We start from the raw sequence: 23,429 nt of genomic DNA on the forward strand, positions 1-23,429 counted from the left end.
TCTACATGGCGAGAGAGATGAGACAGTCACAGCCAGGCCAAATCAGTCTTGGCTGCTCTGCCAAGTTGTCCATATGATTATTTGAGATGTCTCTTGGTCAAATTTCTCTTCGAGTAATTTCTAATTGAGGAGCCAGCACAATTAAATACTCCATTGACATGTGTGATGTTATCATCAGTATCTTTGTCACACAATTCTGTATCCACTTTCATCTCGGTTGTGTTGGCATTTGTTTCAGGTCTCGCACATTCCCAATGTTCTGTTGATTGTTGTGGATGATTTGAGACCAGCTATGGGCTGCTACGGCTAAAAATCAAACGAGGACTGGCGAGGAATTGTAAATTCGAGGGCAGGAGACCTTTGCATCAATGAAGACTGACATGGTCCCCTCTCGATCTCGTCTATCGCCAATCGCTGGCGGCCTCTAGTGTTGAGACATTAAACAGTAAATTTTGCAATTCTCGACGATATTGAGACTGCTGCTCTCTCTCCAATTTAGTCGATATAAGTGCTATTAATCGTTAAATTTACCTTTCCTTCGTATATCTAGTATTTGAAGTGGTATGTATTGACGCCATGTGTTGTTGTCTGTATTTGTGGATCTCATTCAGTGTAGGGGCCTACTGGACCACTCCCAAAATCGACGCAGTCGTCGCCCGGAAGCAAATGGTCTGGTGATTCCCCTGAAAACTCGTCCGGCGACTATAAATAGGCTGTTTCTGTTTGATCAAAAAAGCCATTCGATTGAAACAAGCGCTTGATTGAGGATGTACTTTTTATAAGTATTGCACGAGATGAAGATGGTTTGATTCTCCGTTCTGTTGGCTGCTTGTTATCTCGTGGATTGTGAAGCTGAACAAGGACCGACTCCCTGGGACTGCTGGGTCGGTGGTGGGACGCTATGGTTGTCCTTTTGTTTTTAGTTGATGTCTGGTTTTGGGATGGTGAATGAATGTTAAAATCTGCCCTCAGTGCTATATTTATTTACTATTTTGGCATCTACTGAAGAAAAGTCTTTTGCCAAGATAGGGAACGGGCGCTTTTTATGGTGAGTCGCTTGGTAGGCTTACCTGTTAAGTGTTGTTGTGAGGTATTAATTACTGTAAAAAAATCATTTCTGCAATCTATCTCACACTCGGTTCCAGGTCCAGTTCTGTTACTGAGTTTCTAAACTACTAAACAAGCAGTATTGCTCAGCTTGGAGTAACCGGCCTAAGAACTTAGTCACTTCCTAGTCATCTCTCTCTCACTAATGGACCGGAGGGGTCTAGGAAGGGGGTCACTCTGTATAAGTGCATCCCAAAGTGCATTCCATCCTATTGCAAATGATGGTAACTTGATTAAATCCTCAACCTTTTGTTTTCACTCTGCATATATTTTAGATTCACCATTCAACTCTAGGCATGTTGATGTATGACTCTATCAGGTACAGAGGCAGGTTGATATATATTTGAAAAGCTTTGTTTTTATTACCGGTATTACAGTTTACTAACACTAACTGCGGTCTACTTATTATCCTTTCAGAGTGTGTGCCAGAGCATGATTGTTCATTTATTTCCTGCTGGATACTACACTCCTTAAATAGTGATTTACTCCGAGCTGTTTATCAGTTACCGTGGTGACACTTCTGGACATCTATTACTGGGCACCCCATTGCTGGCCTGTCTGGATAAACATTGTAATATGATTTGAATGCAGTGAAATTTGACTGTGTTTTCATGGCAGTATCGTAAAGGCTGATGAGGTGGCAGACGGGAGACTGGTGATACACCTAACAGGATACAATGTGTATACTTACTGTCTCCTGTGGTAGATAAGGGATAGTTGATGTATCTTATCTAGACTTGCTTGTATTGAACTTTGGTTTACGAAGTGGATCATGACGTGGACATGGGTGTTTGTGTGTGGCGTGTTGATGTTGGTGGTCATCATTCCTGGGGCTCAAGGATTTTTTGGCATGAGAAAAGGAGGTAAGTTTGCAGTTCAAGAGACGGACTAGGTACTGCTCCCATCAGCCATGTCAGATATGCTCCAGTGTCAATAAGATTGGAACAGGAGCATTTTCCATTGAATGACCTGAGGGCAAACTTGTTCATGTTGTTACCAGCCCAATATCTTGAAGTGTTAGGAAATCTGAAATCAGTTATATATGGGGTCACTCTGTAGCACGGAACGAGTCAACCTAGATTATGCAACTTGTAAACAAAGCATAACGATCTTTTAGAAATCAACATGTAGAAAATAAATTCCATTTCATGGCTGTTGAGGCTTGCTACATTTCTCCAGCTAATCATTATCAGATATTGTGGTGTTTTTATTTCTGGGGCACGCAATGTTGTATTCTCTGACTGTGTTTAGGTTCTGCTAGGAATAAAAGGTCACTAGGAGAGAAAGGAGGTAAAATGAAACCACACTTGGACGAGCGTCTTAACAATAACATCCTTTGTATAAATCGTGACCCTTCTTCACTCTCGTCATACTCCATGAATGTACTCGGGAACATATTCATTTCCATATTCTATAGATCTAAATCATGTGAAGGCACTCTTTAATAGTGAGAATATTTGATTTTAGAGTGGGGAGGGAAAGGGGGGGCTGTTCTCTAATAGTATACTGACATTGACTTAGACTGGAGGTCATTGGAAATGATTTCGTTAGGGGGGGGGGGGGGGGGGTGACTGTTGTGTAGTTGAGGAAACAGGCCAAGATTTAAGCTGATCCTGTCTGGCCATTGATACCACCTGTCACCTCGGGTCCAATTATTCCTGTATCATATGTTGCATATCAGATGCCCCTGTGCCTGTAAAACCTATAACTCACCCTTCAGAAAATGTGACCCGTCACAGCAAAACCAGGCACATGTCGCACAGAAGATAAGCCTAAATGACACCGGGAGATAATGGAAGAAATTGATGTGCTCATATTTCACAAAAGGCAGACAACAGACAAATGAACAAACAGTCTGTCTCAACCTGCCAAGCTCAGAGCGACATGCGCCTGCTTTTGCTGTGACGGGTCACAAATGTGGCTGTTTTACACTCTTACTTGTTGTCATGCACGTCCCATGCAAACATTACACGGCTTTCTTACAGTTCATCGTAGCTTTCACCTGAAGAATGGATTAGGCTCAGACTCAGTGAGAAATGTCTCTTTTTCCTCAACACCATACATGTACCAGTTAGACACCTTTATGGTATCATTTTTCAGATGGTGATGACATCGTTGGTGGTATGAATCGGAAATCTACTTTTGATCATTACCCTGGGTGGCATTTTTCTCATAGTATTTGATGTTATAGTTTTCTTGGCATTTTAATATCCATAAAGATGCTATTATCACCTGGTATTCAGCATACCTTTTCCTGGATACAGTCATTTCTCCTGTTCTTTTTTAGTCCCACCTAAGTTCTGCATATCTTTGACGTGTAAAATGAAGACACATTCCTAAAAACCAAAACATAGGCTGACACAGAGCATGAGAGAGGTCCATTGTTAATAGACGTGTAGAACTATGACAGCTTATGACAGCTTCGAATGAACTTGAACCCTCTGCTATAGTAGGCCTGGTAGCTCTAGATGATTATGGCATTGGTAGACTGCTTCCAGCTTTTCTATGTCTCCAAGTGGCCTCTTTATCATTCCACTGATGTCCAGTATGGCATGATAGGCCTGTCCAGGTTTGGATGGGTGGTCAGCGGTATCAATAGCAAGAGTAGGGAGCCTCATACTGGTTAACACTGCTGACTACCACGCAAAAGGGCCCAGGTTCAATTCTGGGGAGAATCAAGGATTGTATTTCACCAAGTGGGAAACATCAGTAGCTTTCGTGGACTTAACCTCTCCCCAAAGTCGTATTCATTACGCCAATAAACCGTATGTGACGCTTATCCCGCCTTGGGGGAGGAATACTCCCTGGAGAAGATCACCTCCAAGTGCAGAGCGTATGCTGAAGAAGAAGAATAGTAAGGTGATCCTACAAACTGAGCTAACAAACACCCCTCTCTTGACCTACACTAACCACAGCTTACATTGCTTTTCAGAACTGTGGATGCTAGGTGATGATCCTAACAATGCAATAGCTGGAAGCACAGCTGTAGGAGTGTGTAATGTGACCAGTCCATCAATAACATCACAAACAGACTTCAATGCTAGTAATCTGGTCATCAAAGACTTTCATGGTACTCCTCTGCCAGCTGAGTCAATTGTACCTATTTCCAACACAGCAGCACGCTTCACGATCAAAAACATTTCGAAAAGCCAGTATGGGAAATATAAATGCTATTACAAACGCGAGTTGATATATGACAGATGGATTTATGTTGGTGGTAAGATCTTTGTGGTCATTTGTTTGTATGTTTTCTCCAAATTGATCTCTTCAACAATGAATGCCACCTATGTGTGTGTGATAGTTGGAAATCAATTTGGAGAAAGTCCAAGAAACTTTGTTGTTAGTTGTTTCTCAGACTTTCCTTCCACAACTCCTCTAAAGAAATCATTTGCATGTTTTATTGGAGAATTCCCATCAGCACCAGACGGGATTTCAAGAAAGCTCATTATTTCTCTGAGAAGCAGCTAATAAAATGTTCTGCCCCCCCCCTCCTCCCCCCATGTGTTGGTTATGGTTACTCTTCATATCATGCATGCGTTCTGTCCTGTTTCAGAGCTCTACTTCTACGGCGGGGACCTTGCGGGCATAGGGACAACAGTGAAAGGTGTCTGTAATGCCTCAAAATGTGATAGTTGTAACAATAAGGCTACGTCTACATCAAAAACTGAGAATTCCATCAGTGATTCTCTTGTTATTGATCATGCCAATGGAGAAAGAATAAACAATACACAAAAAATGTCTTCAAACGCTATTGAATTTACAATACCTAAAGTGCATCGAAGTCAGTCTGGTCGGTATATCTGCTACTATCAGCCCGGTGTGGTGGCAGTCCTGATCAACACCACGACATTACTTGTCGGTGGTAAGCCAGTAGAAACTGCTGCTGTTCCTAACTTGTCACTTGCGTGTTATTACCAGTAACATCTCTTCACTGTACACCTTAACTGCACTCACTTAGCTTGTACGGAAGCCATCTTTCCCTCCCTTGGCCTTAGGGTCACTCCTATCCCAACAGTGCTTCACTTACAACTTACAAACCGTGATGCCTCCTCCAAGGCCCAAATCGCACTTACATTGACCGAAGTTGAAAACAAAATTATATTCTTTGGGCAGATGAGTTGACCATGTCTAAATGTGATAAACAGCTGTGTGCCATTGTTGTCCCTGTGGCCACTTGGTTCTTTGTGGTTCATCTGAGCTGTAACATCAGCCATTCTTATTCGCTCCAGAATCTTGGTTTGATAATCTGACGGGCTCATTCGTAGACATTACTCACATTGTAAAATGATTCTGATCAATTTCAGAGCCGATAGTACTCGGTCTTGGTGCTGGGGGGAGAAGTGGCCATGGGACGGTACCCATAATTGCTGGGACAACAGTCTATGGCATTTGTAATGCTACAGGCATTTCAACTAAATCTCTCAAATCCAATCATCACTTTCCTGCCATCTATCGTGTTATTTATTACAATTCAACTCGACAAGAACTAAAAATTCCTGAGAAACAGATAAAAATCAAGCCAATTTCTCAAGAGGTGATTGGGTTTGAAATGGCTCATGTGAAGAAGAGTCAATGTGGTGTCTATATATGTCGCTACGGCCCCCTCTACACCGGCGTCCTGATCAGTACAGTGTGGTTACAAGTTGGCGGTAAGACTGTTGCAACTTCCAGCTTCTCCTGGTGAACATGCTTACTTTGGGAGCCATTCAAATAACTAAAGCAATGCTTTTGTATTGATAACTTCGCACTGTGAATAAAAAGTGTCAAACTGAATGTGAGCTCAGGTTAACAAGGTCTTTAATGTTTAGTGGTGTCAAGGATAACACAATTTGTCATTTGCTCTGATGAGTTTAAAGTTTGTGAAGTGTAACCAGCTTATATCTAGGGTTTATTTTAGTATACTCACCATGTTAAACCTGAAGCTTAACTCTTAAGTTACTTGTGAGGTCGCTGTACCAGACGTGCCAGAGACTGTGGTCAAGTTCATTTGAGAAGCCAAAACAGCTGCTTGACCTACTTCGTGTATCAGGGATGCCAGTTGACTTGTGGTATAGATGGCATATGTGACACAGTCACGTCTGGTTGTATGTGGCAAGGCTGAGAGGTTCCTTCCATCCCCCCCCCTTCCCCCCATTGGGTAGCCTGTATTATTCCTGCCACCTCTCACAACTCATCACTGTTCTGGTTTTCTCAAGTGAACTTCCTGCTCCTTGAAATCTGGATGATTTACGGAAATCGGGCACTCTGTTGCGGATAGAACTGGTCTAATTAGTGTAGTATTCTGTTGTTATCTGGCAGAAATTCTCACCATGATTTATCAGTCGTGACCTAAATTGTGAACTTCCAAGTAGTACCATCTCCAGAGTCAATCTTTGCCTTTTGTGCTGATGATATGGCCAGAAATGAAAGTCTGCCAGAAATCTGGGATAGCTTGTGGGCAGTGGAGAAGTGCTGGCAAAGAGGGCAGGACGCAGGGCAAATCTGGGATGACTTGTGGGCAGTTGAAAAGCCAGGGTGCAAATCAGCTGAGAGGAGAAGGGCAGTGTGCAGCTCCCTTCTAAAATGGCCGAGCAGAAACACTACTTTATAATCAGTATCATGGGTAACCGGAAAAACGCCGACCGACCGACCGACCGACCGACCGACTGACCGACCGACCTTCCGACCTACCAACCCAAGGAGTTTCGTAGTTGAGTCGCAGGTCTCATAAGTCAATGTGATATATAATCCACGATAGCAGGTCACGTGAAATGAAATTGTAAACAAGCGCACGTGCGCTGGTCAAATGACAACAAAGTTGCAGTTCATGCATTGCATCGGTCGAGACACTCGAGTAGAAAAACTACAGTGCATAGATTAGGCCCAAATCATGTTTTTATATCCACCGACCATGTAGACAAAGCATATCTTAAGAGAATCGTTATCAGTTCCTTACCGCGTGGGCTCGTTTTCCCGGTATAATTGACTGGAGATGCTGCTGTCAGACACGTCGGACTCCATCAGTGGCACGTCCATTGCGCTGGGCACTACACAGATACATGTGCTATAGAGAAGCGAAAGGGATACTGCATATGACGGTAGGTTGGCAGGTCAGTCGGTCGGTCGGTCGGCGTTTTTCCGGTTACCGGGCTATGAGGCGCGAATGGGATGCCGTAAGTGAGGTTGTCAGAGTCGGCGAGTAGGTCGGTCGGTCGGTCGGTCGGTCGGCGTTTTTCCGGTTACCAGTATCATGGTGTGAAGTCTTTAATCTGTTTATACATTGCTCAAACCACCATGGAATACATTGGTGTTAAAATGATTCAATGAAAAGACTTTATCTTGCTCGGCGCGTTGTCATAATGTTTTCATGACTTCATGTATTCAGTCTTATTCCTCTCGTATTGATGGGATGTCTGTTACTTTCAGAGAAGCCGATGAAACCATTTCTAAACTTAACAAACCAGGATGCTGTTCTCGTCTACAACTGGGAGAATTTGACCATCATTATATCTCCCACGATTGACCAACAGAATGCATACACTCATGATCGGCGAGAGACGGATAAGCGTCTGCTGACTAAATGCCAGATCTGGTTTAATTGGAGGTGAGTGACCACAGATCCCAGAAGGTTGATGTTAGAGCTCAGTATGTGCACTATCACTCGGGCTATGGCTATAGTTAACATTGCTGGACCATGGGTTTTTCACTTCCCGCCAATGTCAATGTTTAGATTTTGAAGATTAGTTCATCAAGGTTCTTGAGACACCTCTCCTTTGAATTACACCGAGGTACGTTTGAGGCACTGACAAATACAAGTACGGGTCATGTGTATCACTACTATTTGTTTTCTGATATCATTATGTTTTACACATGTTATTCATATACTAATCCACTCCAGTGTTGCTGTGACTGGTAAAAGGTAAGTACATGATATCACTTGTTGACAGACAGTTTAGTTCATGGTTCTGGGTGCATGTTTGCTCACGTGCTCATATATATGTGCTGACTATAGCTTATGTAAAGAGGTGGAATGTTCAGCTTTTATGTGACCCCATGCAGCTGCAGATATGCTGGTACTGCGAGTATTGGGACTCCCAATCGGGTGAGGTATATACAGCCAGATGCAGCTCTCGCTTGCTCACTCCATGCTGCTACAATAGGAGCTTACCGTCTGCAAAACAGAGGCATCAAAACTAACACATGACATTTCTTCCTAACATCAACTGTAAATGTTTGATGCATGTATAAAGCTTTGCATTGATACATAATGTGTTGTATCTAATGTCCTGCATGACCGCCAGGTGGCAGAGTGGTGATCTCCCGGAACAACCGTCCTTCACGTACCGCCTCCAGAAACCTGCGCTGCAGGCTGTGACCATTTAGGGGGCTTACTACATCAGTTTCTACTGACGGTGGCCAATCGGGGTGCTAATTCTAACATATTGTAATAGCATGACAATTACTTCTTCTATACCTTTAACCCTGGCTAATTCCCTCATAGATTTGGCAAGTTTGTCCCTCTGTCATTGGCTTGAAGAGCAAGTCTTCTGTCCAACATGGTGCCAGTGAACATGGCCTCTTGGTTCGATGGATGATCCAGTAGGAGATGTTGGTTTTGTTCTCCTCAAATGAACTTCGCTCCTATTGTTGATGCAGAATTATTTTGATATTAAGTGTATTCTGTAACATTTTGTGTGATTTGTCTGAACTTGGAGTGATGTTTTGCTGTGACACCCTGTCTTGTCTGGTGCAAACAATGACAACTGGTAAAGCAGAGGCCAAGTGGATGGGTTGCGGAGAATTCTGTGAATAAAGGCGTGACTATGTTAACGAATCTTGACTGTTAACAATCGAATGTGAAGTTGGTTTTAATCATTTAGACTTTTCTCGTCGTAGCATTGGATAAGCAAACCTCTGTCTAACAAGGTGTTTTTTGCAGGTGCAGCAGAAGTATGCCGTTTACAAAATGTGACATGAACACTTCAACAAATACGTGTAAGGTTCCTCGGAAGGTTTATCGAGATTTAAGTGGCAGAAAACCACCGAACTACACGTGCATCAAGGCTGAATGCTGGAATGACGCATTTGGGAACTCGTCAGCTGTGTACAGGGTTGACCTGGCTCAAAGAGGTGAGGTGATCGGCCATCATGGAACAAGTCAATACCGTCTGCTTCCAAAGTCAATAACGTCTGCTTCCTAATTCTCATTGTAGATTAAGGCATATTTTGTCTAAAATGTTAATATCTTGTACAGGTGCTTGTTTTATCATGAAAGGGATACCACAAACTGCTTCATGTTAAGAATGGTACTGTTATTACTGCACAGGATGAGTGTCTTGAGCTATACAGGGCTGGCTCTGTTGAAAGTCACAAAGAGCCATCAGAGGTGGATGGTTGCGCTACATTATATTTCTAATCACAATTTAAAAAAAAATAAATTGTCATTTTTTATCATTTTTACCTACTTCATTGCAGTGAGGCCTGCTCCAGTGCCATCAATCACAGCAGCTATTGTTAATAGTAGATCAGTTAAATCATCTTGGAAACCTGATAAAAAATGGCGCATGTTTGGAGGAAAAGTTTTCTACGACATTGAATTTAATGCAAAGCAATTTCATCATCAGGTAAACTCACTATCTGTGAACAGGAAGAATGTTTCTTTTTCTTTGGACTCTGGAGTAGGGAAGCATCCAGGATGTTTCTGTAAAGACCCAGGCATGTCTAGTGTTTCCACTCCCTTACTCAGTAACTGCTGACAGGGAATGCTAGTTGAAGGCAGTCCCTCAGTATGGGAAGCTCAACTGCTGACAGGGAATGCAGTTGAATGCAGTCCCTCAGTATGGGAAGCTCAACTGCTGACAGGGAATGCTAGTTGAATGCAGTCCCTCAGTATGGGAAGCTCAACTGCTGACAGGGAATGCTAGTTGAATGCAGTCCCTCAGTATGGGAAGCTCAACTGCTGACAGGGAATGCTAGTTGAATGCAGTCCCTCAGTATGGGAAGCTCAACTGCTGACAGGGAATGCTAGTTGAATGCAGTCCCTCAGTATATGGGAAGCTCAACTGCTGGCTGGGAATGCTAGTTGAATGCAGTCCCTCAGTATGGGAAGCTCAACTGCTGACAGGGAATGCTAGTTGAATGCAGTCCCTCAGTATGGGAAGCTCAACTGCTGACAGGGAATGCTAGTTGAATGCAGTCCCTCAGTATGGGAAGCTCAACTGCTGGCTGGGAATGTACTCCAGAATTCAAGCCAAAAGGGACTGTCATTTCCTGAACAACTGTATCTTACGTTGTCAAATAATTGCTTTGCTCTTCTATCATTTTCAGTGAAACCCTCCCCAGTCAAGTTATCTCGGCCACATGTCACTGACCCAAGGTCGGTGGTATTGAGGTGGCAAAAGGCGCATGCCACCTATGAACTTCTGTACACCGTTACATTAAGCGCCACTAATTTCGATCATAAGGTATTTTGTAGTCTGCTGCTTGTTGATTGGCTTCGGTTTAACTCCTTTAACCTTGTATTGTGCGTATCTATGAAACCATAACGTGGCAAAAGCCCCATCAGTACTCAATAACATGTTGGGAGACTCTCGACCCAATCTCATGCTGATTTTGGTTGGTGTGTAATGTTGCATGGTTGTGGGGCACTTTCCAGATGGCACTGCTTTGGTAATGGTTTTTTCTGTTGAGTGGTGGGGGGGGACAAGAGAATCGGGTTCTTGCATTAACATCAAGAGCTGTCTGTGTTAAGGCTTTTGCTGTGGCTTCCCATCATGCCCTCTTCCTTCACGTTTGTGGTACTCGCTGTCAAGTATCTCTAGGCTTTGACCTGATGTACTGGTCCCTATACATGTATCCTATACCAGTACACATTTTGGATGAATTAAGGGATAGAATCTATACTTGATGTATTCGGCCATGTTCATTACTATTGCTAAAATCAAGAGAGGTTTCTGTCTTCTCCGCCACACTATAGAGTCTCGCCACACTATATAGAGTCTCACCACACTCTATAGAGTCTTGTCACACTCTATAGAGTCTTGTCACACTCTATAGAGTCTTGTCACACTCTATAGAGTCTTGTCACACTCTATAGAGTCTCGCCACACTCTATAGAGTCTCGCCACACTCTATAGGGTCTCGCCACACTCTACAGAGTCTCGTTATGGTGGCATAGAACGTTTCAGGTCCAACTAACATTTTATTTAAACTAGAGGTAAACTGCATCGTGTGTACGTTGAAATGCATGAGTGCAGTTTGCCTTTAAGTTGACTCCCATCCACTGTTGAATCCAGTAACACATAAACTGTAGGAAACCTTTCAAACCAAGATAAGTTACATATAAATACATTGTATTCAAACCTCTATCACAGCTTATGAATGACCTGTAATGTTTATGCTAAATGTGGAAAAGGCCTCTCAGGTTGCACAGTTAACACAAGATGCGTTTCCTGCTGTAACCTGTTAATGGGAGAATTAGTTGCCTTTGTACACAGTGACTATGCACAGTGACTATGCACAGTGACTATATGCACAGTGACTATGCACATTGAATATGCACAGTGAATATGCACAGTGACTATGCACAGTGAATGAACACAGGGTTGCCAGCTCAGAGCAAGTTAGTGTCACTGGTCAGTTGTGATCATTCCTCAGATCCAGTGGGGTATGTATGACTCAGCATGGCCGACCTGTTGCCATGGGTAGCTGTTGCTATGAGCATGTGTTTTGGCATGGCCTGCCTGATTATGCCGATCAATCAAGCTGCCCACATCAATTATGATTGCATCAGATGAAATGCACAGGTCTGGATTCAACACATGTTTCGGGTCTAACATTGCTTGATTTACCTGATTGTCAATTAACTCATTCATTACCTTGTTTATTATGGATTTTGTTTTTTATACTTCCTTTATGCTTTTTACATGAAGTGTGTCAGTGAAAAAAACAGTTTGCCACCATTTCTTTACAATTTTATAACTCTTTTGCCTGGCTCTGATTTCATGTTTACCTTGCCAGGATAGTGAGGCTATATGAAAGTGCAGAGTCCTTCATTGTTAACTTTTGACAGAAACAGTGGCTCTAATGCAAGATGCATTGTCATTATTTCAAAACCAGAGGTTCCTCAAACATTCTTGTAGTCAGAATGAATTCACATACTGCACTTCAAGATGTGTATCAGGTGAGCACAATGGCCCTAGGTCATTTATTCCAGTTCTGTGGTGCTGAATGAGTTAATGCGTGTTAATAAGTTGTAAAATAAGTATTGTTTGCTTCCCTCATTCTCCATTAGGTGGAGCCGCTGTGTGGCATGAAGATGTTGATATGTCCTGCTGGTTCATTCTCCATTAGGTGGAGCCGCTGTGTGGCATGAAGATGTTGATATGTCCTGCTGGTTCATTCTCCATTAGGTGGAGCCGCTGTGTGGCATGAAGATGTTGATATGTCCTGCTGGTTCATTCTCCATTAGGTGGAGCCGCTGTGTGGCATGAAGATGTTGATATGTCCTGCTGGTTCATTCTCCATCAGGTGGAGCCGCTGTGTGGCATGAAGATGTTGATATGTCCTGCTGGTTCATTCTCCATCAGGTGGAGCCGCTGTGTGGCATGAAGATGTTGATATGTCCTGCTGGTTCTAACAGAAAACCCCTTGCCTGACTTGCACAAGGCCCGTATTGCGGATTGGCCCTTCTCATCAAATGAAACAATCTCTTTGCTAGAAACCAGAAAGAAGTGTTGCTTAAAAGGAATATCTCATGACTTTTAAACATTTCAAGAGACCCTGAACTCGGAACAATGCGCACAGCATGAATTTGTTATCTAGTCAGTTTGGATGTCTCATGATGTGTCTGTATTTGAAGTTTGATTACTTTTTTCGAAATTGCTGTCAGTTTGCCTGCACCAAATTGATAAAACGAACACAAATAGTTGTCCTTGCACAACTTCTTTTCCGGCCAGGTATTTCAAATCTCTTTGTGGGGACGCCTTACACCTTATCTGCGTTCAACATGTTTAAACCAACTCTCAACAACTCGCGTCCCTATTGAGGAATTTCATGCAGTTGGCAAATATTTGGCAAAAGTGCACTTTTTTTAGCAGAAGTTTAACCAAGCAATCCACTGGCTTTATTCATAATGCAAAGAATAACAAATGTGAATGTTGTGGGCGTCGACATTGCAATCATTTCTTTATCAGCACTGTCAAGCTGGAAGATAATGGTGGCCTGCAGTGATCTACTGATCGCAGGACAATTTCCTTCTTGTGAAAATCTGCCAAAACCAAAGTCCCCACAGTCATGTGGGTGTGAGGTATTCAGTAAGATTCAATTTTACACTCAATTTGAATGAGTTGATATGTCCTGCTGAGTGCTTTTACTGAGAGCCTGATTATTGGTGCGTAACCGAGTTAAATAATGCTGAATGACTTGTATTTGTTCTGTCAAGCGTTGCAATGTTAACTGTTTTTTATCACCAGTTGATATACGATATGCATTTGCATGAATCCCATATTGTATGCTTGCTCTTGTTTGTTCCTTCGTGCTTGCTAGAAGTGCATTGCACTCTCAATGTCTGACCTCCTCATACCAGGAAAGCTCTGAGACGCAGACAAACACTATTGTTTCTCATGCCAAGCTGAACTTACAAACTAACCTATACCATCATAAGATTACATGGAGTCCCTATCAAACATGTCAAAGGTATTTTGTACTGAGGCGCATGTTTTGGGGAGAATTCATGATGTTGGTCAATTGCATGCAAATCTGTACTATGAGCAGTTGACCAGAGTATATATTGTGTTCTGATGTAGATGAATGTGTACTATGAGCAGTTGACCAGAGTATATATTGTGTTCTGATGTAGATGAATGTGTACTATGAGCAGTTGACCAGAGTATATATTGTGTTCTGATGTAGATGAATGTTAACTAGAATTCCTGATGATAACATACATGGCTTGGAAAATTGGGTCAATTGTTTTATATCATTGTAACAAGATTTGTCACATAAATGTCATAAATTTGGTATTTTCCAGGTTATCTAGTGTTGGGTTTTCCGTGGGAGACTCATGCCTAGCAATATGACCTGGGAGGAATGCTTGCCCCCTCGTCTGATCAACTGCTAGCCAGCAAAATGTGGAATGTCTAAAACTATTGACCCAATATACTTTTGGCAGAAATGGCTGAAAATGAAAGTGTTTTTATTCCACTCTGGCTGGTGATATTGTGTCCCATGTAGTGTGTTGAATGTCATGTGAGAATCGAGACTAGGGGAGGACAACAGTTGGCATGTCATTAATGGTTCGTCATTAATCTCTAAAGACCACTATCGACATCAGTAGAATAGTGACAACACATGGCTTGTTTGGCTGCTATATACAGTTGGGCACCAGATGTCCATATCATATGGTGCATGTATGTTGAGATATTTGAGAGCTGTTGGACGTTTGTTAGCCATCCATCATTTGCCAATGAATTAGTTCCATAACAAAAGGTTTAATAACATTGCGCAGTTATCTGTGTTATTGATGTTTGGTTCATTGTGCAAACAGTTTCTGCACATCATGCTTGTTACATATTTTTTCACCAACTCCTTTGGTTTCAGCTTACCTTCACGAAGTTGAGCACAACCTCGCTGATAGTGTCAGACCTAATCCCTCATGGCGAGTATAATGTTCAAATCACCGCCAGCCCAAAATATGCCGGCTTTGAAAGTGATCCGACCGCTTCAACCGTGATCATGCCTCCTGATGGTGAGTTGGTGACTGAGTAGAAACAATCGACTGCTCACTTTCCTTAGCAATATCCTCTCCTCTAGAAAGATTCCCATGTCATTGATGTCTAGTACACCCAGTAAGGTACCTGTGTGTTTACCACCAGCTCTAAGCATAAGATTCAGATCACTTTTTGGACCTCTGGATCCCTCCTCGAAATCTGTTTGGTTTATTCAAGGGGCGAAAGGCCTGCTATGGGGAGGATGGCTACCTTGGATTTGATGAGACAAACTGATGGTTTTCTATTTGGTTGTTTCAGTCCCAGCAGAGAATCCTCAGCTCATCGCGACTGATATTGAGCAGTATGGTGGCGGTGAAAAGAAGGTCACTCTCTTCTGGAAGGTACGTAGAATCACTTCGTTGCTTTCATAGTTGAGGTTTACTCTTTAACTTGCCAAGGGGTTGATGTTGAACTGTACTGGGTACAAATGGTGCCACACAGTTAGGCTTGCCAAGGGGTTGATGTTGAACTGTACTAGGTACAAATGGTGCCACACAGTTAGGCTTGCCAAGGGGTTGATGTTGAACTGTACTGGGTACAAATGGTGCCACACAGTTAGGCTTGCCAAGGGGTTGATGTTGAACTGTACTGGGTACAAATGGTGTCACACAGTTAGGCTTGCCAAGGGGTTGATGTTGAACTGTACTGGGTACAAATGGTGCCACACAGTTAGGCTTGCCAAGGGGTTGATGTTGAACTGTACTGGGTACAAATGGTGTCACACAGTTAGGCTTGCCAAGGGGTTGATGTTGAACTGTACTGGGTACAAATGGTGTCACACAGTTAGGCTTGCCAAGGGGTTGATGTTGAACTGTTCTAGGTACAAATGGTGCCACACAGTTAGGCTTGCCAAGGGGTTGATGTTGAACTGTACTAGGTACAAATGGTGCCACACAGTTAGGCTTGCCAAGGGGTTGATGTTGAACTGTACTAGGTACAAATGGTGCCACACAGTTAGGCTTGCCAAGGGGTTGATGTTGAACTGTACTAGGTACAAATGGTGCCACACAGTTAGGCTTGCCAAGGGGTTGATGTTGAACTGTACTAGGTACAAATGGTGCCACACAGTTAGGCTTGCCAAGGGGTTGATGTTGAACTGTACTAGGTACAAATGGTGCCACACAGTTAGGCTTGCCAAGGGGTTGATGTTGAACTGTACTAGGTACAAATGGTGCCACACAGTTAGGCTTGCCAAGGGGTTGATGTTGAACTGTACTAGGTACAAATGGTGTCACACAGTTAGGCTTGCCAAGGGGTTGATGTTGAACTGTACTAGGTACAAATGGTGCCACACAGTTAGGCTTGCCAAGGGGTTGATGTTGAACTGTACTAGGTACAAATGGTGCCACACAGTTAGGCTTGCCAAGGGGTTGATGTTGAACTGTACTAGGTACAAATGGTGCCACACAGTTAGGCTTGCCAAGGGGTTGATGTTGAACTGTACTAGGTACAAATGGTGACACACAGTTAGGCTTGCCAAGGGGTTGATGTTGAACTGTACAAGGTACAAATGGTTGTCACACAGTTAGCCTCAAGGTACAAACATGGACAAACACCTTGTTATTTAGAAACAGTTGCGTTACCAGATGTGAACCTGAACAGCAGCGTTGCCTGTTGGTGGCCATGGCATCCAGACAGGATTGCAATGCATCCAGTGCTTTTCACAAGATGATATTGTTGGAGATTCTGTTGAAAACAAGAGTAATCTAGACATGGCCTTTATTTTCAGAAAATCCCTGAAATAAAGCGCAATGGTGACATTACGATAAAAGTGAGCGTTGTTATCGCCGACACGTCGGGTGTACAAAAGCGGTCATTACCTGTGACGGACCAACTCCCAGCCGATCAGATCATGTACAGTTATGTGCTCAAGGATGACAAGTCCTACGTCATCAAACTGGAAACCATGTCCACGTCCCTGGGAAGGAATACTTCTCTTGAACCGACAACTGTACAAATGGAGAGAGACCATGAACGTAGGTCAAAGGTTATCTCATTAAGTGTGCAGTGTCTCAGAAGAATTCTCTCATATGATAACTGAATTTGGAACTCATTTGTATTAAAACATATCTTGAAATATAGACTGCCACTGGCCTGTTAATCTGGTAAAGAAACGGTGGCACCTGTTATCCTACGCTACACTACGCTACGCTACACTACACTACATAATGCTATACTGCACTGTGCACTACACTACATATCATGCAGTGCCATAAGCAAGCAAATATGATCTGTTATAGACGGACGATATTGACAGTCAAAGTAGCGCGGGTGTCAAGGTATTACTCATGCACAGCGTTTCTAGTTTCAGCTCCATTCGTCTTTGTGGAAGCCATCAGGGCTCAGAATGATGATTACGTCAACGTTACCTGGGAGATTCCTAGTGAGATGGATGGCGAAGATGTCCTCATCATATATTGTGAGGAAGGACAGGATAAAGAATGTAGCAAAATGGTACGTCCATGTTTTGACTCAGCTGGCATTTTCCCCTCAAAATGATCTGGGAGATTGTTTCGAGTCTTTTGAATGGGATCTAAAACCAAGGTTCGTCTTACCTTGTACTTATGCTGAGCAAGCAAAATAACACATCAAAGTGGGCAGTATATAGGTTAAACTTGGGTCTCTCCCCCTGGCTCAAGCCTTGGTGACTATAGCCGATTGGTGCCCAGTCGGGGGGCTGATATGGTGGTATGGTAGACTCCACAGTGACATGCCTAATCTCCTAAAGGTGAATGCCAAAGAAGAGGCATTAGAGCATTTTACCAATGTCGCTTTTTATGAAAAAGCTCGCCTCGATGGTCCTGCTGGCTTCAGTGATTTATAACATCGTTCCAGTCTCCACTGAAGACATTAACCGTACCTGCAGCCAAGCGCTTGGTGCGTGTTGATAATGGCAACATCTACAAGATAGGCCTGGTTCGACCAACACCTGGTAAACCGGGCCTCGTCAAGTGGAGTCGATGTATTTACAAACAAAATGAAGGTGGGTTTAACCTGTTCCTTGCGTGCAAATCTCCTAAGGTGGCACTGGCTTTTCAATTATCAACCACATGATAGATTTAGTCTTCTGGTGCTAAAGACTAGAAAACATTTTGGTTAGCATTCCAATTTCGTGCTCCTTGATAATTGAACGTTTTCAGTTTCTTGATCTGGTTGAAATTGGGTCAAATCAATTTCACCTCACCAGCACAATCACCACCATGATTGCAAGTGGTGAAGATGATGTTAATTCAAATGATGAGTCAACTTGTGTTGTATTTGATAACTTGCAGTGCCAACTGTACCACCAAATTTGAATCTGAGACCCGAACCCAAAAAGGTCCAGGTGCAAGTCGACGAGTATCCTTGTGAAGTAACCCTAGCGAAAGTCGTCCGCGTTGAAGGCATGCTTTGTCGGACATCAAACAAAGTCACTTGTTCAGGTGAGGCCTCCTTGAATGCATTCACTTGTTTATGTTGAATGCTGTTACTTGGCAGATTGTCAACAAAGTGTGAACAACCCTGTGGGAAACCTTATGCTGAGTGACGTAGCAAAGCTACACTCGCACATTGAAGATGACATACCTGGGAATGTCTCCCTCGAAATGGTTGTGACTCCGCACATGAGATAAGGTTCTTCAACAGGGGGAGTCGGGACACTGTAGAAGAATGGCCGACAGAACACATTCATACAATCTTTCTCTATTTTATTATCAATAACAACAAACTTTCTACATTGGAATGGAGCATCGACTGTCATGTAACAATAACTATTGATAATGATTCGTCTGCCTTCTGCAAGTTTCTTCCAGTGTTGTTGTCTCCTTGATTCAGTTGGACTTCGACCTGCAATAAGGAGAGGACGGAAGGTTTCATTTCTTATGGTGTTGTGTTATCTTGGTTTTATTCAGGTGAAAGTCGGTCGATCAACATCAGCGAAGGCGAGTTCAGCCAACCCCACTTCTACCCTGTTGATCATCCTGGCTCACATTATATGGTCCAAGCCCAGGCTGTCAGCAGTTCAGGTGGCAGGAGCCCTGAATGGACGGATGTTTTCGTTGCTACTGCTGATCATCAAACAGGTAAGTTACATTCAACACTGTAGATAGAGGTGGCACAGTTTGATAGTTGAGTAGTGTCTGACTCATGATTGGATCAGCACTTTATACCTTATCCAAGAGGACATGTATCTTTAATAGGATCCTACTCTGTTGCCAAGGCCAGTTAACCTGACTGGTGCCTAACCATGTATCAATGCTCATGAGGATTGAGGAAGAAACACTGACAAAGCCTGGCTGTGTTGCTCGAGTCACCTGTTAATGTCAGGTTAGTGAATTTCTGAACAATTGTATGCTTTTGTAACATTGAGTTTCCTTCAGGTGTATTAACAGTTTGAAATCCCATTTTCCAGATGTCGGAGTTATTGTGGGTGTTGGCGTAGGCTGCCTTGTTGTCTTAGGGCTCATTGTGGTTGCGATGTAAGTGAACCTTTAATTCAGGAACCAAGAGATGAAAAATACTCTCAAGTTGACAATAGGCAGATTTCTGTTTGATTTGTTTTATGGAAAAAAACCATGCACAATAGCAAGATATAGCAGCTACAGGTCATGTGAGCATTCAGAATATGCCTCAAGATAAGGTGGGAGCCAAAAGGTGGCATTAGTGTTGAATACTCACCTCTTTTTCTAACTATTGGTTCCGTTGAATACAGGTATGTGGTATCACATACCGGTAGTTCGCTGTGGTTGACTCCAGATCTTTGAGCCTTTCTGAATGCTGACCAAATTCTATCTTCTTTCTTTCAGCATTTTTGCCATTAGAAGACATAAAAAGACAAAGGAAGCAGTAAAAATTAAACGAACTCCAGCTGTAAAGGTATGTGTTACCATCGATCTATTGTACAAGTATATATGTCTTGAGTTTTTTGAAAAGCTGTGCCGAAATAAACTTATTTGCTGAAATGGAGGTCTTACTTATTGGTCTGAAACATTGATGGAATATTCAATGATGAGCCCAACAGAGTACATCTTGTTCAGGCAGGATACGCCTGTATAAAGGAGGAGAACTCTCTGTAAGGAGGCGAGACCTAAACAACTTGATTTGTTCTGTCTTTGTCCTTCAGGTTGACCTTCATGAAGATGAAAGCGATCAGTGTGACCAATATGCTGGTTTACCTCGAGAAAATCCCTATGAGAGTCTTCTGGATCAAGAACTGAGGCCGGTGCCGAGGTATCCGGATCACAACGAGACACCTCCCCCATTGCCAGCCAGAGATATGAAGCTGAGTAACTCTTCCAACACCAGTTGGGGTGCCATTGGTTCCAGTGGAGTCCACTCGGGAACCATGGCAACTGGTGAGGAGTCTGGTGATGAGGAGACTGGAGAAATGAGTTCGGAGTCAGCCATGGATTCCAGCGGTTGTTACGCTCCTGGCGCCGTCCAGATCAAGATTTGTACGTAGCTTTTACACTTCAAATAAACACAGTTGAAATCATATGCAGTTTTAAAAAGGCTATTGATACTTGGTGTATGGGGTCTGGCAGGTTGTAATGTGCACATGATGTCATTTGCTCTCAAGTATAGCTTTTCACTTGACATACTTTCTGTTCATCCTTTAACAACCGAAATGATCTGAAAATCACTCATAAATGGTGCAGCTATGACCAATGATGTATCGTTTCTTTTCAGCACCAAATGAGATGAAGAAACGGGAAATCCCGATGTCTGTTTTTAAGAACGATAGTGCGTGCAGTGAGCCATCAGGTTCGAGGGAGGATGATATCTCCGTTCCTGTCGATATGAAAGATGACAGTAGCAGAGGTCATCCTCCATGCATAATACCAGACGGAGCAGAGACTGAAGTCAATTCAAGAGAGAGTTTTGATGCGAACACATCAAGAGACACGGATGAGCTGGGAAGTGCCAGTGCTGTTGGTAGTTCAAGGGATTATGCACAGGTGGCACTAGCTGATCAGCCTCCCCCTTCTGTCTTGCCTGCAATCCAAGATGACTTTGCCATTGATTTTGCCCCTGATGCTCATGCTGGGCCTACCCAGGGGGAGAAATCTACTCCCGAGAATGTGGTCGAAGAACAAGTGTACCGCCCATGTGGACCCCGTGGCCTCTTATCATAACTTGTGCAATATTCTTTGTGATATAGTGTTTGTGTGATGTGATGCGCTACCAGCTGAATGGCAAGCAGACGTCGGCAGGGTCCCATGTGATGCACTATCAGCTGAATGGCAAGCAGACATCGGCAGGGTCCCAGCAGGACCAGCAGTGAAATTCTGATCTACTTACTCTTTATCTTTAGTTCATAGACATGATTGTGGTCAGGTGACAAGAGCCATGACATATGTTTTGTAAGTTCTGAGGCACCGAATCTCGGAGATACTCCAAGTTCTTGAAAACTGACTGATTGACAACGTTTCGGTTTATTGGTGAAATTTGTATTTCATTATTTTTCTATTGATTTAGTACAACTGTGCTATAGTCATACTTATCACCTTCAGAGTGTCCCAACTCAGTGTGCATTCCTGCCTTATGTGGTCGGGTTAACTGTATTGCAAATAATCAACGATTGCGTCTGCATGGTCTGAGAAAAGTGAAATATGATTTGAAGCCGTGGGTGAAAGGGCCTTTGAATCTTAAGACAAGGTTATAAAAGTGGTTGTGATTTGTATATAAAGTTTCTGGTGAATGTTAAACATGTCCCTACAGAAACAATGTAAGATTAAACTTGGCCTTACACCATGTCTATTTGAGCCAGTGATGAAATAGGATGGGCCTACCTCATCTCGATGAGTTATTTGTTACTTGACGTATATCATTAGCACACTTTTAAAGTCGTTGCAAATCTAAGTCAATTCATATACCTTACGATGGATATTTTCATAATATAACGATTCTACTGGTAAGGCTGTAAATTAGCCGTACATCAAAGACTTGTGTGAAGAAAGTGTGTTGAGGAATATGTGTGTTCTTGACTTGGTGACTGGCCTAAACTGTTCATTCTTTCCCTTACCAGGATTAAAAAAGGTATTAGTGAACACTTGGTGATATGGATAAAGACAAGTAAAAGCTTTTTACTGTGGAAAATATACGTAAACAGACTTGCTGGTCTTCATTCATAGCATCCATTTGGCTTATTTGTCAGATGTGTTGTGACATCAATTCAGGATCACTTAACTCATGCTTGTTGCAGTAGGTGTGATACAATGGGTGTAACCTTTTTATGATTCCATCCTTCATGTATTAGGATTCCATCCTTCATGTATTTCTAAACGTACTGTGGTGAAGCAGTTGAGCCAGTCTGACGTTACACACAGGCTTATCACAGGTGAAGTAGGCCTTTGTACAGGTGCCCCTTCACAGGCTTAATTGTGTCAACACAGGTATATGGTTTTGATGGTTATGACTTTTTACAGTATAAGCCTACTTCTACATCATTGCCAAGAGTTCATGCAGGTTTTTAGCAGCCCTCTCCCTTTTCCTTGAAGAGGGTGAAAGAGTTAAAAACCTGTATCAATCATGACTCGGCATCTCATCAAAGCACACAGGAGCAAAGGGACAGGTGTTCATGTTACCTTGGGTCCATTTCTTGTAGAGTTTGTGATAACATGATTATCAAGTGTAATATTTCTACTTGTGCTAATTGATGTTTGATGCTGTTATCATGAAGAGTAATTATTGAGACAAGGACTTGATAAAGTAATATATTCATGTGCAGCTCGAAAAAGTGGGCCATTTTCAAAAAGTCCACATTACTTTTTATCATGAACATTTCTTGATTTACTGGATACATTCATTAGCTGCTGGAGAAAGTGGTTAGCACAATCACAGTCATGTGAAGGCTCCATCCAGACCCAAACCTCTGCAGAAGTATAAACGCATCTGTAGTGGGCTTCAGGTTCTATGGAGTATCTTGTTTTAGATTGATTACTTGTTTTTATGCAAACTTCATGTTGACAAAGGTGTTTTGTTTTGTAAAAAGCTGGAATTGACGTCTCTTTCATTATTTGGGGCTCGAAAACCAGTGACAGTAGTGGTATCCTATACAAACAAGCCCATTATAGAAACATCTTTTGAGAATTAATACATATTGACATTTCGGTCAACTATAGGGAGACCCTAAACCTTGGGTAAGTTAGGATTTTCAGAAAAATGCTTACGACTTAAATTTCAAGCCATTGTTCATTGTGGTTTCTTAGAAAAATTTCCATATTAAACTCTTTTGATAAAAAAAGGTCTTCATTTATCATCCCCCCCTCATTTCTTCTCACCCAAAGACGGGCTACTCAACATGATAAACATTGGTTACAATACCAGTTGCTGCAGATTACCCAGTGTGGTATGGAACGTCATTGCCTCACTAAGAACGATTGTGACTACTGACTTGGAGAGGATCAGACTGGCCAATAAGAATGCTACCCATGGCGTCATCAGGATTTGAATGAACAATCACCGAGACTTCAGGTCCGACCTTCCCCCTCATGCCCAATGGAGACCAGAGGGGTTAAAATATTGTTATTGACACATAAAGCAAGGAGCTCATGGCTGATCGATCCACGGCGTCAAACACCGAGGTGTGTCCCT

General features: G+C 42.7%; 1 protein-coding gene across 11 annotated transcripts; it reads left to right on the forward strand.

Annotated features, from left to right (window-relative positions):
- The first annotated feature begins 445 nt into the window (after positions 1-445).
- LOC135487279 (uncharacterized) lies at positions 446-23,073 on the forward strand. 11 transcript variants are annotated; one of them, XM_064770822.1, is made up of 20 exons: positions 446-561; positions 1,525-1,970; positions 3,208-3,228; positions 4,040-4,324; positions 4,661-4,969; positions 7,513-7,690; positions 7,985-8,005; positions 9,026-9,216; positions 9,562-9,710; positions 14,686-14,833; positions 15,114-15,196; positions 16,585-16,831; positions 17,161-17,309; positions 17,691-17,838; positions 18,128-18,277; positions 18,746-18,916; positions 19,246-19,312; positions 19,640-19,709; positions 19,957-20,287; positions 20,523-23,073. In XM_064770822.1, exons 2-20 carry the CDS (start codon positions 1,880-1,882, stop codon positions 20,966-20,968), a joined length of 3,255 nt encoding a protein of 1,084 aa, XP_064626892.1. In that variant the 5' UTR covers positions 446-561; positions 1,525-1,879; the 3' UTR covers positions 20,969-23,073. The 11 variants fall into 11 exon arrangements, with proteins under 11 accessions (XP_064626892.1, XP_064626894.1, XP_064626897.1 ...); XM_064770824.1 differs by lacking the exon at positions 9,562-9,710 and adding an exon at positions 10,414-10,550; XM_064770823.1 differs by lacking the exon at positions 446-561 and adding an exon at positions 780-1,048.
- The last annotated feature ends 356 nt before the right edge of the window (positions 23,074-23,429 follow it).

This window comes from Lineus longissimus, chromosome 4 (genome assembly GCF_910592395.1).
Source record: "Lineus longissimus chromosome 4, tnLinLong1.2, whole genome shotgun sequence".
NCBI classification, from domain to species: Eukaryota; Metazoa; Nemertea; class Pilidiophora; order Heteronemertea; family Lineidae; genus Lineus; species Lineus longissimus.